The sequence below is a fragment of the Dipteris shenzhenensis genome, chromosome 13 (assembly GCF_047967505.1).
Source record: "Dipteris shenzhenensis isolate YYH24624 ecotype China chromosome 13, Dip_SZ_1.0, whole genome shotgun sequence".
Classification (NCBI taxonomy): domain Eukaryota; kingdom Viridiplantae; phylum Streptophyta; class Polypodiopsida; order Gleicheniales; family Dipteridaceae; genus Dipteris; species Dipteris shenzhenensis.
In genome coordinates this window covers 4,585,065-4,604,984 of record NC_141608.1, presented here as the reverse complement: position 1 = coordinate 4,604,984, position 19,920 = coordinate 4,585,065, and the positions used below count along the sequence as shown (strand labels likewise).

The following is a 19,920-nucleotide window of genomic DNA, read 5'->3' as shown; positions in this document are numbered from 1 at the left end:
AGATATTTTTCTCATCTTCAAATAAGTCTTGGCAAATTATGCGTAGGGTTTTGGTCCCTATGGAACGTTCCCATTTGATTGTTGGATGCGCAGATATGATCCTAATTTAGAGTTGCTTCCAGTGGATAAGCACACGTGCGTTGAGGTGATCTTCCACTTGTAGAGTAGCCACAAGCTCTTGGTATGCCACCATTGTGCATTGTAGTAGGGCTTCATTGGTGTTGTCTTCCAATGCCTCATTGTTGTGGATTAGCAACTGGAGTTCAAGCTTGGAGATGATTATCTTTTCGGAGTGCATCTCATTCATTTTTTCGGAGTGCATCTCATTCATTTTCTCTTTGTATTGCTGGTAGATGGTTGTATATGCCTCCTTAAGCTTTCTCATTTGCAATGTGACCTTTGCCTGTTGAGGAATGTCTTCAGTGGTATTGGACCATTGGTTCAAGACTTGTGCTTATGAAGTGCTCGCTTCTTGAGTGATAGCAAGTTGGTCCTTTAAGCTCGTCAATGCTGAAGGCACGTACTGCCAAAGATTACTGTATGCCTTCAAGCTTGTCTTTGCAATCATGGAGCTCTTCTTCTTTGTGAATTAGAGTGAGTCGAGCTTGTGCCACACCATGATAAGCATCTCCATGTACCCACAACCTTACCATTGCCTTGACCAATGAACCATCCGGTAAGCTCCATGGACCTTATTGCCGCCATCGCGAAAAGCCTTGGGAGCCATTTGCATAACAAAGCAATATTTCTCAAAGATCATGTGAGATAGACTAAGACCCCCCTTGAAGTTTTGGCACCTTTAAAGCCTCCCAAGAAATATAATGCACTCTTCTACGACCACCTCAAAAGAATGCTCTAAACAGACGTTCAATCTTTTGCCAATGAGATTTCCTGAAGTTCCACATAGAGGCAATATATGTTGTGGTAGCCGATAGAATATGCCGCACGACCATAAATCTTGCATTCCACCCGAGAGAGAGGCCCACCCATTGTCTGAGTTTTTGTTTCATCTTCTCTTTCACCCAATCAAACCTGTGTCTTAGTGTCACCTCCATGCCTAATGGAGCCCCAAGGTACCTAATAATCTCCCCACACGAGAGTGTTCGAGTATGGGTGGTTTGGAAATCAACCCCTTCTCCTAAATTGAATCTCTTACTATGGAGGATAATTTTGGGAAAACCCGAGATTGGCTAAGTGGAACCCCCAGGTCACTCCACTTCTCAAGGAGGATCCATGTAACCTGCAAGATGGCGACTGATTAGAGCAACGATGCTGCAATGCTTATGGAACTAGCAATTGTTTCAGAGGCACAATTGGTTCTCTTTATAAGGAGATTCTTGGGTTACTTTGCAGTCGTCTTAAGCAATTTGCAACAACAAGCCCCTGGAACCAGTAGATCTATGAAACGCAGTAGGCTGAAGATGAGCATCATCAATGTTGATTCCAGGTACAGTACACTTTAAGCAGCATGATCCCTCAGCGAGAGCTACTCCAAGAAGGCAATAACATGAACGGAAACAAGAGCTACAACAGATCTCGAACATGGCTCTATTCCTCTGCTACGGTTTGTCTTCCATACCATTGCCATCTGGCATGCATCATCTTGCTATTCAGCCGCGATCCTTGGAGAGAAGGCAATCTCACAGGGCATTAAGCTCGATTGTTTCGAATAGGCCGGGCCATTGGGCTAAGAATACAAGAATAGACGTTGGCTCGCACAAAGGCGAGGTTCTGAGATCGTTGCCTGGCCCCTATGCCACATGGATGGCCGAGCTACGCAGTGGGTGGACCCTCAAGCTATCTGAAGCGGTGCTAAGCGCGATCGGAACCTGTCATGTACAGACCTCAGATGGGCTCCATCGGAGTGAACTTGCCAGGAATGAAGACAGCGGTCCTGAAAGCTGGAGTGAGGAGATCCTCGGCTTGCTGCATCCAGAGACAGATATTGCCACCTATGCTTCGCTTTTGAGGCGTTGTACGATTACCAAGGCCCTGTCTGAGGGTAAACGTGTGCATCAACACATGAGCAGGAATGGGTATCTGGGTAATAACTTTCTGAGTAACCTCCTCATCCAAATGTACAGCAGGTGTGGGGCCCTCGAGTATGCACGTTCTGTGTTTGACAAAACAGTTGGTCGCAATTTGCACTCTTGGAATATTATGATCGCTGCGTGTGCCAAGAATGGGAGCCTGGATGATGCGAGGGCCGTGTTTGGAGACATGCCACAGCGAGATGTGGTCTCTTGGAGTGCCATGATTGCCGCTTGTGCCCAGAATGGGCATGGCAAAGAGGCCCTGCAACTCTTTGGTCAAATGCAAGCTGAAGGCTACGAGGCAGACAGGATCACTTTCATTTGCGTTTTCGATGCGTGTGCCAGTTTGGCAGCTCTAGAAGAGGGTCAAGTGACCCATGCTACTGTTGTTGGCTGTGGATTGGAGTTGGATATTGTTGTGGGAAATGCCCTTGTCAATATGTATGGCAAGTGCAGGACACTGGATGACGCGTGGGCAGTGTTTGCAGAGATGCCACATTGGAATGTGATTTCGTGGAGTACCATGATAAATGTGTGCACCCAGAATGGGCATGGCAAGGATGCCCTGCAATTATTTAGTCGAATGCAAGCTGAAGGCTTTCAGCCAAACAAGATCACCTTCATTTGCGTTCTAGATGCGTGCTCCGATGTGGCAGCCCTAGAAGAGGGTCTAGTGGTCCATGCTTCTATTGCTGGCAATGGACTTGAATTGGATGCTGTTGTAGGGAATGCCCTTGTCAATATGTACGGCAAGTGTGGCAGCCTAGATGATGCGAGAGCTGTGTTTGCAGGGATGCTCCACTGGAATGTGGTCTCCTGGAATGCCATGATTGGTGCATGTGCTCAGAATGAGCATAGCAAGGAGGCTCTGCAGCTGTTTGGTCAAATGCAGGCAGAAGGTTTCAAGGCTGACAGGATCACCTTCATCTCCGTTGTGGATGCTTGTGCCAGTGTGGCAGCCCCAAAAGAGGGTCATGTAATTCATGCCACTATTGCTGGCGACAGATTGGAGTTGGATGTTGTTGTGGGGAATGCCCTCATCAATATGTATGGCAAGTGTGGAAGCTTACAGGATGCGAAGGCCGTGTTTGAAGAGATGCCAGAGCGGGATGTGGTCTCCTGGAGTGCCATGATTGCTGTGTGTGCCCAAAATGGGCATGGCAAGGAGGCCCTGCAGCTTTTTGACCAAATGCAGGCTGAAGGCTTCAAGCCCAATAAGATAACCTTTGTCTGCGTTCTCACTGCATGCAGTCATACAGGTCTGGTTGCTGATGGGAGACGATACTTTGCCTCAATGAATAAAGAACATAGCATAACCCCCTCAGTGGAACATTATGTGTGCATGATTGATCTTCTTGGGCGAAGAGGCTTATTGGAAGAGGCGGAGGACCTTATCATGAGCATGCCATTTAAATGTGTCGTTCCGGCATGGTTGTGTTTGCTTTCATCTTGCAGAATTCACAATGATGTGGGCAGGGCCACGCATGCTGCAGATCGTGTTTTCCAAGTAGATTCACGGAGTGCTTCACAGTATGTATTGCTAGCAAACAATCCACGCTAAAGCAGGTAGGCTGGAGCATAGAGTAATGTTGAGAAAGGCATTGATTGATAATGGTGTGAATAAAGTGCTAGGTCACAGTTGTATTGAGGTGAATGCTAGAGACACTTCAAATCGTCAACAGGAGGACATACATGCTAAGTTGCAGAGGTTGAATGCGTGCATGGAGGAGGCAGGACACATGCCTGACACACATGCAGTGCTGGATGAATAAGAGAGAAGAGATGCTTTGCTGCTATATCGAGAAGCTGGCCATTGCATTTGGGCTTATCTCTACCCCCCCCGAAAACACTGATCTGTATCACCATGAGTCTTCGGGTATGCTTGGGCTGTCATTCAGCCACAAAGGTAATTGCTATGGTTGTTCAACGAAAAATAATTGTGAGGGATGCTAATCAATTCCATCACATTGAGCATGGAGTATGTTCATGTGCTGATAATTGGTGAGATGGTTGCTAGACATGCCCTTAAAAAATCTCATGCTGGGTGTTTCTTTCTTCCATTTCCACGTAGATAAACCGGTGGGGCTATGAGATTGTTGTGGTCTAGTCATTTTGTAGCAATTTCAGATTTGCCAGATTTGCACATGCATGATGCTCTTGGGAGGCCATTATGAAAGGCATATGAACGAAGTCCATCTCAGTGTCACCAAAAAATGCGTTCCGATATGTGAATAAATGTTTCTTAGAAACGCTCGAAACAGCCATTTAGGGCGAAATGCCTGGCTGTCAAAAATTTCGCCGCAACGGGTTTAGGACCGAATTTGGCCGCCGTTTCTGTTTTTTTGCTCCTCTTTCGTGCCGCTCCATTGCTTGCCTTGCACCTAGTGCCCACCATCTTCTCTACCCTCTATTGTCCTCTACTCTCTACTCGCTACTCTACCCTCTATCCTCTACTCTACCCTACCCTCTACTCTCCTCTACCCTACCCTCTACCCTCTACTCTACCCTCTACTCTCCTCTAGCCTCTACTCTACCCTCTACTCTAGAGTCTACCCTCTCCTCTAGAGTCTAGAGTCTACCCTCTACAGTCTACCCTCTACAATCGTCTTTGTCAGAGTGTTCCCCCCTCAAGGGTCTCAAGAAGAATCACCCCCAGAAGAAATGTTGGATCCTCTACGACCATCTTGAGCCTCGGAACCCCATCCTCTGGCACCATTGAAGCTGCAGTCTTCGTGGGGACTCTAGTATGGTACCAAAAGCTCGACTGATGGAGGGAAGAAAGGCTCGGCTGATGGAGGGAAGAAAACCTCGGCTGATGGAGGGAAGGATGGCTCTATACTCCCGTGGCAGTCCTGGAACCGAAGTGTCAACGGAAAGCTGGGGTCGAGTTCATGTCCTCCACACTAAAGCCATGGTACAAGGAAAGAGACAAACCAAGGGGGATCCAAGGAGAATGGGACTCTGCTCCACAAGTGCCTGCGTGGCGACCATAGCCTCAAGACATGCCGGTGGACTGAGTGGAAACACAAGGCGGGATGTATGGTAGGATACCGTTTTTATAAAGAGAGATGGCACATCTGGCATGAGGAGGTCAGTATGCAAGTTTTGTGGTGACACTTTGACGGGATCTCTGTCCCTCGAGTTCGAACACATTTTTTATGGATCGGAGGCCAGGGTAAGAGTGCTTGCCATGCCATTCCAGAGGGGATCTTCTTGGCATATGGATGTACCCCATCCAAATTTGCTGAGATTCGATCCCTCCTCCATCTCGTTATCACAGATCAAGTTCTTGAAGCTAACGTGTTGGTTGAGCAGCATAAGTTGGGCATAGAGGCAACCGTCACTCTCACATCATCCCAGTCAGATACCGGGAATGTGGAGTGTTCTCACTCACAGCAGGAGGGGCATGGATATATTCCATTTACATCGACATCACAAGTGCATGGGAGTGCCTCTACTCAGTCTCTACATGGCACCACTTCATTGGCATCCGTATCAGTTGGGCTATCCGCTATGCCATCAGCTCCTCCACGGTATCCTGCCAAGAGGCCGCGTGGTCCAGCAGCTATCACTCCGAGAGTTACTTCTATGCAGGCTGCTTGGGCACCTCGCCTGAAGCAAGAGGCTGCAATTGCAAAGGAGCAATTTTTCTATGCTTGCAATATTCCCTTCAATGTTGCAATGACTCCTGCCTACAAGAAGTTTTATCATGCACTTGTAGCTACTGGTAGAGCAGAGCATCATCCCTTACACCTGCTAGTTCTGAGACTCTTCGCACCACACGTTTGAAGAAGCAGGTGGGATTAATTAAGAAAGACATGGAGGGACTCAAGGAAGCTTGGAGTCGGTACGGATGCACCATAGTCTTTGATGGATGGAGTGACATGAAGAGGAGACATATGATTAATATCTTGGTCACTAGTTGTGTGGAAAGCATATTCTTGAGGGTGGTTGATGCCTCACATGCCGGCCTTCACATCACCGGAGAGTGGATATGGGGTCATATTAAGGCAGCCATCAAGGAGGTTGGTGAGCACAATGTGGTGCAAGTCATCACCAATAACGGCCCTATTTAGAAGGGAGTGTAAGTGGGAGCTTGTGAGACCCTCAAAGACACGCTTTGGCTACATCTTCCTGGTTCTTAGCAGGTATGATTCATGAATCATGATTCAATTTTCATAATTCAAGAATCAATTCCTCAAATTATTCATTGTTTAAATTTGTTTGAACTTTATCATTCGTAGGTTGGTTAAGACCAAAGAGAGCCTTCGTCGCATGATGACCAGTTCAGATTGGTTGGATTGGAGTGACTTGAGATTGTCTGGTGGACAGAATGTCGAGGGGATTGTCTTCGACAATCAGTTTTGGTAGGAAGCCCTTTGCATTCAGATGTCCATAGAGCCCTTGTACTTTGTGCTTCAACTCTTTGACCATGAGGGTTATACTATGGGCTTGCTATACGAGTTCATGCTGAAGCTTTGAAAAGCAATGGAAGATTGTCCTATTGAGATCCTCAACCAGAGCAGGTACATTTAAGTTAAAACTTGTAAGTTTAATACTCAGTTCTCCTAGCTCTAGCCTCTAACTTGATTCCTTTTGGTAAAATTTCAGAACGGATGACATATTAGGAATTTGGAGGAAGAGATGGGATTAGTTTCATAGGCCAATCCACACTGTTGCACATATGCTCCATCCCTTATGGAAGGAGCCTGCTAAATGAAATGATCGGGTGCTTGTGAACAGATGGACCCAATACTTGGAGAAAGTATGTGACTCATCGGCCCAGAATAGGTGAGGTAGCATGGCGTACAAGTTTGCAGCTTGCTCACTACTAAGTGCTTTGTATTATCATTTATGATTTATGATTTATCTAATTATTTATATTGTCTTCTTCTGTATTGCAAATTGCAATAGCATTGAAGAGCACAGTGTGGAGTTCCGCAATGACATGGGTCATTTCTCCCATGCAATTGCCAAGGAAAGAGACAACAAGCTGTTGGCTCTTACTTAGTGGGAGAAATTTGGGATTTTGAATTTCTCATTGTAGAACTTAGCTCTCCGCATCCTCTCGCAAGATTGCACATCAGGTCCAGCTGAGAGGATATGGAGCATATGTGCAAACATACACACCAGGAAGAGAAAGCTTGTAACATTTTGAAAAACAATTCTTAAGTTGTGAGGATTGACTTCTTTATGCTTTGTAAACTATGTCAGGTTGAGCGTGGAGCAGCTCAATAGGTTGGTATATGTCAATGCCAACCTACGTCTGCTTGAGAAGTACATGTCTGCAGATGGTACCGGTAGCATCGAGTGGAAGCCCAAGCAAGTCAATCTTGACAAGATCAAGCTAAAACCTGTCGACATGTCCATCATCCAGCACAGTCGAGAGAATGACGATGCTCACGAGTTCCTGCGATAGGATATGCTTCAATTCCGATGTCAAACATGTTCAATGGCTCGAGCTCGTGCACCACAAGTACATGCTGCTGCTGTTGCAGAGGATACAAGGACATCTCAAATTGGTGGTTATCAACGTCGAGTACGAGCCTCACGAGGGGGATCACAGGTATCTGTTCTTGCATCGTCATCCCGAGGACGTCGAGGCAGAGATGAGCCAGAGGAGGAGGAGGCATTGGTAGACAGTGCAGACTCAGAGGACTCAGATCAATTGCAAGCCCCTACTTGGTTCGAGGGTGGCACTTCCTCTTCCTCCATAGAGGATGCAGATCCATTCGCTGATTCCAGTGCTGATGATGACAGTGATGAGGTAGCAGATCTTGGAGAGGGCAGCGGTCCCTAGCTCTAGAGAGTCGAGACTAGAGTGTACTATGTAGTTGTTAGCACTAAGTCCCACCCTCGAACCAAGCAGGGGCTCGTAACTGATCTAAGTCCTCTAAGTCTGCACTGCCTACCAGTGCCTCCTCCTCCTCTGGCTCATCTCTGCCTCGACGTCCTTGGGATGATGATGCAAGAACAGACACCTGCGATCCCCCTCGTGAGACTCATGCTCGACGTTGATAACCACGAATTTGAGATGTCCCTGTATCCTCTGCAACAGCAGTAGCACGTACTCGTGGTGCACAAGCTCGAGCCATTGAACGTGTCTGACATCGGAATCAAAGCATATTCTATCACAGAAACTCGTACGCATCGTCATTCTCTCGACTGTGCTAGATGATGGACATGTCGATAGGTTTTAGCTTGATCTTGTCAAGATTGACTTGCTTGGGCTTCCACTCGATGCTACCGGTACCATCTGCAAACCTGTACTTCTCAAGCAGACATAGGTTGGCATTGACTAGAAGTTATATATACTTCATAAATAATTGTCTTCAGATTTTCTCTCTCTCTCTCTCTCTCAAAAGAGCTCTCAGATATCCATATTGTGCACACAATAATACACACACATATTACACAGTTGAAAGAGTAAAAAGACGCATCATGTAGTCTCATAGAAATTACTATTAACTAATTAGTTGCAAGTGCATATGGCTGCTAGCATATGCCATGCCCCATGGCCCATAGTTCAAACAATAAACTTTTAACTTTATAATTCAAATTTCAAGATTCAAGATTCAAGATTCAAAATATAACAAAATGTATTATGTATTACTATTTACATCATACATGTAACATGCCATAATGATATACTGGTAACTGTATGGTGTAAACTATATACATAATCAAAGCGTGTCGCCTGTATGTGACAGAGTATAGGATGCTGTCAGATTGGGAATGGTGTGAAGTAGTGCCAAATTTTTTCTTTTAATACCTTGAGCTTGAAAGTAGGTTTTGATGGACATAATAGGATAGGGATATCCAAAATACTCTCTAGAAATGATTTGATCATACTTGCAAAATCATGATCGAGAGAGAGAGAGAAAGAGAGAGAGAGAGAGAGAGAGAGAGAGAGAGAGACTAGAGACCCCTTGAGTCTTCTACAAAAAGTGTAGAGATCCCATGAGGTCCCCTACGAATTGTGTAGTGACCATTCCATACACTTTTGTACAGAGATCGACATGTTTAAATCTCTCTCAATGGAAAGAAGCTCACACTCTTTAGGGTTCCATGTTTAGTTCAATTTTGTGCCATATGCTTGATTTGTGTCCATGCTCCTCAAAAGTATCCTCGTGTAATAGCATGCTCTAACCTTGTGATCTCCCATTCTCCTCCCTTCTCCTCCTTCTCTTGCCTACTTCTCCTCCTTTCTTCTTTCTCCTTCTCCCTCCCTCCTCTTCCTCTTTCTCACCCTTGACTACTTCTCAACCCTTAACCCCATGAATCTATGAAGTAGACCAGCTCTCTATCCCTCAATGTTGCAAATCTTTCTCAACCCCGTACTCTTTCTAAACCATGCAACTCTCTCTCAACCTCAATCCTTAGTTGGCTTTCTCAACTCTATCGTCTTTCTAAACTCTTAAACTCTTATCAAGGTGAAAACCTCGATCAAACCTTGTGATACACTTCTTTACAACCTAAGCTCACACAAGAACCGCTTTCCATGCTTTAGCCTACACCTCCCACTCGAATAGGACTCGAGGAACTATGCTACAATTGTGAACACCTATGCTACAATAAGCAATGATATAAGTGTAGGTGACCAAATCCCTCGGAATTGGAAAGATAAAAAGTGATAACAAGAACATTCGTTGCAATTTCTAGGGACATCTAGGTCTCTTAGCCTATGGTTAAGAATGGGATCAATACCTGAGAGAGAGAGAGAGAGAGAGAGAGAGAGAGAGAGAGAGAGAGAGAGAGAGAGAGAGAGAGCATTGGAGCACTAAGCTAAATTACATGCTACCTTTGATTATATTTGATATGCCAAAGGAAATGGAAAATTCACACTTTGGATATCTCACTTCGCTATGTGGATTCTTGTAATTACACTTTATTTGCTAGTTTTTGGTTCTCTGGATTATGGATGTTTGAGTATGTCATTTGGTTGCACCACACTATTCCATAATTTTTGGACTTTCCCGCTTTGTTTGGACTTTTTTTCCAAATCAACTCAATATTACTTGGTAAACTCTAACGTTGGGCAATTTTGGAAGACTACATGGATCACCTCCACACAAATACGGCCTAACAAAGCTACAAGTTTCCTGAATTCCAAAGTTGTAAGTGGTGACCTCCACTCAATACATCATGGATAAACTTGCAACAAACTAGGTCACCTTCACACAAATATGGAATAATAAAGCTAAAATTCACCAAAATTTTAAGTGTGGCCTCCACTCAATAATGATGTGGTAAACTTGATCATGAAAATACGACGACATGTGGAAAGTATTTGTTAAATCCAACATATATGTGGTGTATAGACACACTATTTGATTGAATAATATATAAGGTGGTGTAAAAATACACTATTTGTTTGGAAGAGGGAATACAATATAAATCTTGTTCTATGTTCTAAAAAACACCACATATAAACCCTCTATGAGGGTGAATACCTATTCGAGGAAAAATACATTAACAATTAAATACTTAAAATAAATAAATTTAAGGACTATGCAAAGAATCATAACCATTAGAGATAAGCACATAGGCTATAAGCACACCAAAGCATAATTTTCAAGACCATGCATGATGCATGGTAAGAAACAAGACTATGTTTTCCAAACCATGAAATGATATTCAATGGGTATGATACTTTGTATAGGACTTAAAATAAGTTAGCTTCAGTCTTGAGTAATGTCATACCTAGCAGAGACAAGCACATAGGCTAGAAGCACACAATGACTATTTTTAAACACCTAGGCATAATGCATGATCAGAAACAATGAAATATGCATTCCAAACCATGAAAACAATAACTAATGGTTATGATACTTTGCATAAGTCTTAAAATAATTACTTTTAGGAATTTTGCAAAGTATCATATCCATAGAAGACAAGAACATAGGCTAGAAGCACACCGATGCATATTTTTTAACACCCAAGCATCAAGCATGGTAAGAAATAAGGAAATATGCAAATAATATCAGAGGATATAATACTTAGAAAAAGACCTTAAACTAAGTAATTTTAAGTGCTATGCAAAGTATCATACCTGTCACAGACAAGCACATAGGCTAGAAGCGCATCGGTGCATATTTTTTAACTCCTAGCCATCATGTATGGTAAGAAACAAGGAAATTTGCATTCTAGACGATGCAACTAATATGGGATGGGTATAATTATTTGAACAAGAATTAAAATAACTATTTTTAAGGATTGTGCAAAGTATCATACGAATTAGAGACAAGCTCATAGGCTAGAAGTACATTGATGCATATTTTTTAACACCGAGGCATCATGCATGGTAGAAAACAAGGAAATATGCATTCATCTAATGGGTATGATACTTTGCATCATGGATGAATTTTTCAAGTTAGTTTCTCTAAGAAGCTAAACTTTTATATTGGCATCGAAAGTTTGTATGCCCTAATAAAATTAAATGTTTGAAACATTCACCAAGATTTGAAACTTTTATGCCAAAAAATTTTAAAGTTTCGCCAGGATTTACATTTTTTCCTTTAAATTTTAAAAGAAAAATGTTACAAAGTTATACATTCAATTAATATTGTGAAACTCAAAGAATGATCTTGAAAACTTTTTCCAAGATTTTATATTAATAAATAAGCAACCCATCAGAGACAAATACATAGGCTACAAACACACATGCATATTTTTAACACCCACACATCATGCATGGTGAAAAACAAAGAAATATCCATTCCAAACCATGCAAATGATATCCAATGAGTATGATATTTTGCATAGGACTTAACTACATAAGTTTAAGACCTATGCAAAGTGTCATACCCATCAAAGACATGCACATAGGCTAGAAGCACATCGATGCATATTTTTCAACACTCATGCATGATGCATGGTAAGAAACAAGGAAGGATTTTGCAAAATACCATACCCATAGAAGATAAGCACATTGGCTAGAAGGTGTCAGGGCTTTGAATCCTACATCTTTCTGGACATATTCTCTAGTTACAACCAGGTATCCATAGCCCTGGCCGATCCACATTTGCCACAAAATGGGGAGTCTATGCTTCAACGATGATGATCTTTAGGCTTACGTTCCAAAGATTAATGATCACAGAGTTTAAATAAGAGACTTTGTAGAAGTCTTCCTTTACAAATTGTGTCAACTCTAAATGGGACTGTCCTTGATTACCTCATTGTTGAAATGTGTGCCTCTATCTGACATAATGCGGCATCCATCATGTAGTCACATTATCATACAAGAACTTTGCTGTTCTTTTGGCATCTACTTAGCTTCAGCCCGCTTGGTGAAGTAATGCGTGGCCACAATGATGTGATGTGTATGTGTTTCCTTTGTAGCAATTGGATGCATAGGTCCCACAAAATCGATCTCCCATACTTCAAATGGTTTTTATGCAAATCATTGTAAGGGGGTTGAAGTCTTTATGTTGGGGCTTAATTGTTCTTTAACATCTCTTCACATAGTCATAGGCATTTGCCTAGAGTGTTGGCCACCAATATTTTGCCAAGAGGATTTTCCATGATATTGCTTCATTGGCAAAGTAACCTCCTACTATGCCATCATGGGCTTCTCTAATGATTGGCATGATTTCATGGGGCACAACACATCTTCTTAGTGCTTTATCTCTGCCCATCTTATATAGTTGACTTGCTGTCAGTTAGTAGGGGGTAGCTTTTAGTGATCAAATTTTTGGCATCCATTGGTTTTAACTTAGGGGGTGGCCTTTGTGTCATCAAATAGCCAATAATATTTGCACACTAGTTGGGGATAGCATAAATCTGAAACAATGTTGCATCTAGCAAGTCATATTTGAATCCATCTTGCTCTTCTCGTATCATCAAGCATGACATGTATTCTGTGATGTAATGCTGAGCTCCTATTCTTACAGCTATCTTGAAATTGAATTCTTGTAGTAGTAGAAGCCATTTGACTATTCGATTTGTGGTACATGGTTGATTATTAAAATACCATAAGGCTTGATGATCAGTGTTTAAAAAAAAGTCAGTGGGGCCAATAGATAATGTTGAAATTTCTTCACACTCCAAACTATTGCTAGGGCTTCCCTTTCTATAGTGGTGTAATTCACCTCTGCATCAACTTGTAAAGTATATTAGGTTGACATAGGACACTCCCTACTGCATAGTTGGAACCATCAGTATGCACATGGAAGTAAATGTCCTAGTTTGGAGCCATTAGTATGGGAGTTGTGATCAATCTCCACTTGAGGGTTTCAAACCAAGTAGAAAAATTTAAATTCGTGATTCAAATCGTGTGGAAAATTCGGGCGAATGATTCGAAGGGGGAAAAAAATCGTGCAAAAAACACTGACACATTACATTTTTTTCATAAATCACCACATCATCCAATCATATTCATACGAATATGTATTCGTATGAATAACTTATTCGTATAAATAAAAGTGTATTAGGATGATTACAGGCCTCTTTTCCTGTATTTAAGCTCACAATTTGCCAGTTTACCTTATCTCATGCTTAATTCTCGAATTGAGCATAAGAGATCAAACAAGGAAAAGAAAGAAGGAAGACCCTCCAATGTTGCAAAAACAATCTAGAAGGTCTGAGCTAAGATGGACTTTATTTGTAGTTCTAGGTCCTCTTTGTTGAGTTCCTTTGATCTCTTGTGAGAAATGTGCTTTTGGTCTTTGTTTGTGTCTGTGAAATTTGTTTGTAGGAGTTCTAAGTTCTCTATGTTGAGTTCCTTAGATCTGTTGTGAGAAATGTACTTTTGGTCTTTGTTTGTGGGAGTTCTAGGTTCTCTTTGTTGAGTTCCTTAGATCTCTTATGAGAAATGTGATTTTGTTCTTTATTTGAATCTATGATGTTAGAGTAAATTTATTGCTTTGTGTCTTAGTTTATAAGAACACCTAGAGTCTCATTCTCACACTTTCTTTAGAATGAATATCTAATATTCATTCAATAGAATGTGAATGAATATGAAGAGTTTCTTTTTTATGTCTGATTTTAGAGTTTTAAAGGAATAAATTTGTTGCTTTGTGTCTTAGTTTATTAGAACACATACTGTCTCATTCTTACACTTTCTTTTAGATGAATATTTAATATTCTTTCAATAGAATGTGAATGAATGATTCACAAAAGCATCGTGCGCGAAAAGATTTGGTCATATGTGACGGTGCATGTCTCGGTCTCTTTTGTGCAGTGTAAATATTGTGTGGACACAAGTTCACAGGCCATTCTACTCGCATGATTGATGTTTTATCAGAATTGGCAGTGATGTTGGAGCTTGCTTATGCACTCTGTCTGACGTTCTTATGTTATGCAAATCATACAAACTGAAAAAAGTGGTTAATCCCACCTTGATAAGGAATCATCCAAGTCCTAATGTGAGCACTGAGGTTGATGAGACTATTAAAGGAGAAGAACCAATAAATGTAAGGAGTGCATCAGTACATGAAGGTGATGTAGATTTGCTAGCAAGCAGATTGTAGGTGTTTTTAACGTGATTAATGTTAGTCAAGTAAAGAAGAGAAAAAGGGGAGAACAATCATTTATGGAGGATGGTATTCTTTGACAACAAGTGCATGAAGAGCACTTAAGATGGTCATAAGTGTTTGTAAAAAATGCTATACCATTCAATGTCATGAGAGATAAGATGTTTTGTAATGCCTTGAAGTCATGTGCTAGACCAAGATTTGTTTTGCCAGATTATAATAAAATGCATATGGATAATCTTGATAGAGTTAAACAAACTGTGGGGGTGAACTGCTTCAAGAAAAAGATATTGGATTTTATTCCTACATATGGGTGCACTATTGCTTTTGATGGATGGACTAGCAAGTAGGCTAGACCATTGATAAATGTAATGTGCATTACTCCCAAGGAAACAATGTTTTTAGAGAGTATTGATACATCTGTAAAAGAAAAAATTTCAGCATATAATAAAAAAATATACAAAAGAGCAATTCATAAAGTTGGTGGCAATGAAAATGTTACTGCGTTAGTAATAGATAATGCATCAAATTATAAGACCACAGGTGAGATGATTATGGCAAAGTATCCCACTCTGACATGGGTGCCATGTGGTGCTCATACTCTCAACTTATTGTTGAAAGATATTGGACAATTGTCATTTGTGCTACCAGTGATACAAGATGCTAACATTGTAGTTAGTTTTATAAAGAGCCATCAATACAAGATGCTAACATTGTAGTTAGTTTTATAAAGAGCCATCAATACTTGCATGCAGTGTTTAGAGAGCACTTTGTGAAGCAATCAAGGTAGTTTTGTCAAACTAGATTTGCCACTTCTTTTCTTTTTCTTGCTAGATTGTTGGAAGTGCGCCAAGCTTTAGTCGAGACTGTTGCTCATAGACAGTGGGAAAATTGGCTTGAGAAAAAGACACAGTATGCAATACCAGGTAGTAAATGTGTACATCTTGTGCAATCATTAACAATTTGGAAAAATGTAGAAAGAATAAAAGGTGTAGATCCATTTGTGACAGTGTTGAGGATGGTTGATGCCGATGCCTTTGTTATGGGTAAAGTGTATTGGAAGATGTCCAAAGCAATACAACAAGTTAAAGAATTCATATGCTTTGCACCTAGGGAAAAGCAATAGGTGGTATATTTGGGTGATAAGAGATGGAAGCAAATGCACACCCCTTTGCATGGAGCCGCGTTTGCAATACCTCCACAACATCAAATGCATGCTCAATCGTAGAATCCAGACATCATAAGTAACTTTCGAGATGTTTGTAACTTGCTTCCAGGGATCAAGGAAAATTGGCCTACCAACAACAAGTGAGGTATACGAACCGTGAAGGCTCTTTTGGAGATCCTTGGAATCTTGATGCTATTAAGACGATGATTACACCTACTTGGTGGAAGGAATATGGTGGAGAGACAATACAATACATTAAAACACAATACAAAACAAACATTAATTAATAAAAAAAGACTATAGCACACAACTCTCGCAAGAGAGATAAGTGCCAGTCTAAAACACAAGATAAAACAAACATTAATTAATAGAAAAGATTGCAACACACAACTCTCACAAGAGAGATGAGTGCCAGTCACGCAGACAAAAGAGAAGAGGTTACCTATGAAAGGTGGGTGAGCTGGTAGGTAAGTAATCTAGCAAGTACCATAAGCAAGCAGGGGGTAGGGAAGGCTAGCAAGTAGGTAGATAAGGTGGCGAGAAAGGCATGTGGCAATATGTGTATGAATACAAAAAAGGAGAGTGGGTTTTCTTATATATTATGTTTATCCGTACAAATAAATAGAGCTATTCCTATGAAAAACATTATTTGTATGAATAAAATGGGAAAAAATGGTTCAAAAGTTTTAAATCATAAAAAACGTTGCTCTTTGTCTCCTTCCAAAGCAAGGTTCAATTTTCTAGTCTTATCTAGCCCTTCATACACTAGGGTTTCCCCTAGGATATTTGTTTCCTTGAGTTCTATCTCTCTTATTGGTTTGAGCATTGCTATTGCTGCATCTCCCCTTGTAATGTTTTTGAAATTGTCAATAACTTCTCTTAGGCCCTCATAGTACTATGAGGTACTTGCTTGACTCCTATTACTAGTGGTGCTTGTGAAAGATGCTTGATCCCTTTCTTTGATTTTCACTTGCTTCATTCTCACATCAAGAGCTTCTTAGTTTGTGATATTGGTGATGGATTTTATATGGGCATCTAATTTGCAAGTAATGGTCCTTTGGCCATGCATGCACCTTCAAGTCCCTTCGAATCCAATTGGAAAATTGGTGGCTCAAGTACATCTGTGGGATTTGTTACGTACAACTTGACTCTGGCCTCATCCTTTCATATTCATTGAAGTGCTCCACCTTATCTTTCTAGAGTTGCACACCCTTTTCTTTTTTCCTTCAGCGTCTACTATCAAAGGCTTCCCACAATTCTAGATCAACCCGTTGTTGAGAGTTCACGCTCAACATCATGTGATCATGTGTGCATAGCACCATCACATGATCATATGTGCATAGCACTAACCTTATAGAGTGCTATAAAGGAAAGGGTTAGATCCCCTAACCCTAACCCTAAAAGGGTTTGTATATATTCTATTTTTTCAACTAAATCTAGTGTACAGTTAGTCATTTGTGGTGTGCTTTCTAGCTGTGCCCTCTCTCCTCATCTCCACTCTTCTCCTCTCCCCTCTTCATATTTGTCATGGTATCAGAGCGTTCTTTGAGTGTGATCTTCATTTGAGAGAAAGAGAGAGTTCTTTGAGTGTGATCTTCATTTGAGAGAAAGAGATTGACACTAAGTCTTCTTTTCTTTTGAGACAGAGAGAGAGCTCTCAAGGAAGAGAGCTTTTGCAATGACTCCAACCTCCAACAAAATCGACCCCCATGTCAAACTCCAAAGCGCCATCTCCTGCAACCAAGCGGCTACCTTAACTACTTCAACACCGCTTCTCCAGACAACCGTTTCTCCAGACACCGAACTCTGCAGACAACCGTCATGGCAGACCATCAAGTCTCACGGCAACTCACCTAACAACAGTGCATCAAACTGTCATCGGCTGTTTCTTCCATGAGTGCTTCTTCAAAGGGCTTCTCCAAGCCTCTTTACCAACCAACCAGTTCTAGCTACAGCCAATGAGCCTGAGGCCCATGCATCTTCTACAGGCTCCAAGACACAAGCCCCTCAGTGGCTATCTCCATGAGCAAGCTAGTTGATGGACCTCCAAGCCTCACCCACTAAACTCAACTACCTGGCTCTCCACAACCTCCATCGATAGTAGCAGCAAAGCTCAAGCATTCAAGCCAAAGCTCCAAAACTCTGCCTCCATGCATTCTCGCTCCAAGCCTCGCCCGTCAAACCACACGCAACCTTTGAGCTCCTCATGGCCTCCACACTAGCAGCCATCTCCAACAAACAACTCTACCACAGCTTGCCATCAATAGCTCTACACCTACACGACTGCCTCCAACAAAGCATTACGTCCAACACAACTCCCTCCATAGACCACAAGCAAGCTCCTATGATAGCCAACACTCATGCCTCATCAAGCTCTCAAGACTAAGGCTTCACTGACCTGCAGCTCCCCAGTCCTCTCACAGGCCTCTGATTAGCTTACTAGCGCTCCCGAGCTCCAGGCTCCTTTGATCAACTCCTACGTGGCCTTGATGGAAATGAGGACGGAATCTATAAAGATTTTGTCAGCATCTCAAAAGATTCTGGTAGCCCTTCTATCGACACGTGGCAGATAAGGGGCTACCCTTATCCCTTGATTGACCTCACCTTTGGTTACAAATTTGACACATGGCAACCGACTACCACATCATCACCTTGTCATCCTATTTGCCACATTAGCAATCTGCCATGTCAGCAGTCTCCAGCACATGCCACGTGGCAACCTTATCTCTGAAGTTGCCACATCATCATCTTATCCATAGTGCCACATCAATAGTCCATGTCAGCACAGATACATCATCTGCCATGTCACCACTACCACATCATCATAGCCACGTCATCATTACCACGTCACCTTACTGACATCATCATTTGTGCCACCTCAATATTGCCACCTCAGCTATCCAGTCAGCACTGACCTCTACAGGTGCACACAGTTCTCTACAATCACTTCATGTGACCACTCCTGCCACCTCAGCACAGGGCTTCACAGGCACACCACCTCTTGTTAGGCACAGTGCCACATCATCACTGCATGTGACTCACAGTGACATCATCATTGAGCACATTTGCACTGCTTTTGCCCCTCCACCTAGATCAAGTCATATCTCTTGATCTAGGAAGAATTTGAGGACGCTCCAAAAAGAAAAGTCGCTTGTTTTTTCATGCTCTATGCGCTCGTTACATCACGCGCATATTTTGGCACAAGTTACACTCACATTTGAGCCTCATCGACAAAACCACTTTCTTTATGCACATTTGCCTCTACATCGACGCACCTAACCCAACACTTAAAAAGAACAAAAGAAAAGGAATTATTTGATGTTCTTTCATCAATCGACAGTTGGTTTAGATCTAGATCAGAGAAGACTAGATCGCCATAGAGGGGACGCTTTGAATTTCCCCAAGTTGCCAATCTAAGCCATGCTCGAAATTCCCGACTAGTACCTACTCGGAGTCAGGCCATATGCTCACATACGGTTTCACATCATTACATTACCTGAAACCTTACGTTCATTAGTTCAGTGAGCAGACTTCAAAGTTCAGAGGCATTGCTGATTGTTTCAGTGGGCAGATAGCATTTGATTTCACACACACATGCCACCATTGTAAAGCCTATTTGGCTATCTCACGGCATCGCACACATCATTTCATCCTTTAAAGCCTCTTGGCTATTCCCAGCATCATTGCCACAAGCCTTGTAATACAGATCAGATTTTATATACTGCAGTTCTATCTTCATCGATGGTACAGAGATTTCACTTGGCATAGATAGTGTATTTGAAGTTGATTCATACAGAGATCTTCACGACACTTTTGAGTACATTTCTTGCACCATGTCAACTAGCAACCTAATCTGGAGGCATCTGCTAAGTTAGACAACTCCAATTATGGTACGTGGAAATACCGAATGGAGACCATTCTTGTGCTTTAGGACAAATGAGAGTATGTCGATGGGTCTATACCTAGACCATTGGATGATCCAGCTACCAGTAGCTCTACTCCATCTGTTGTCACAGCACTAGCAGCGGGATCTACATCTACACAAACAATTTTTGCACCAGTAGCAGATCCTACCATTGCCCGAGCTCAAGTAGAATGGGATAAGAAAGACAAGTATGCCTATCATCTGATCAAGCAGAATGTGCAAGATGTCATGCTAGGACAACTCAACATAGTCAAGACATTAAAAGAAGCATGGGATATGTTTGCAACTCTCTACGAGTCCAAGAACACATCCAGGATTCTC

At 42.0% G+C, this 19,920-nt stretch overlaps 1 protein-coding gene across 1 annotated transcript; it reads left to right on the top strand.

The window, feature by feature from the left end:
• Positions 1-1,542: 1,542 nt before the first annotated feature.
• On the top strand, positions 1,543-3,594 carry LOC147894939 (putative pentatricopeptide repeat-containing protein At3g05240). The gene is made up of 2 exons (XM_087384257.1): positions 1,543-2,130; positions 2,275-3,594. The coding sequence occupies exons 1-2, from the start codon at positions 1,543-1,545 to the stop codon at positions 3,592-3,594; spliced, it is 1,908 nt and encodes a 635-aa protein (XP_087240383.1).
• Positions 3,595-19,920: the final 16,326 nt, after the last annotated feature.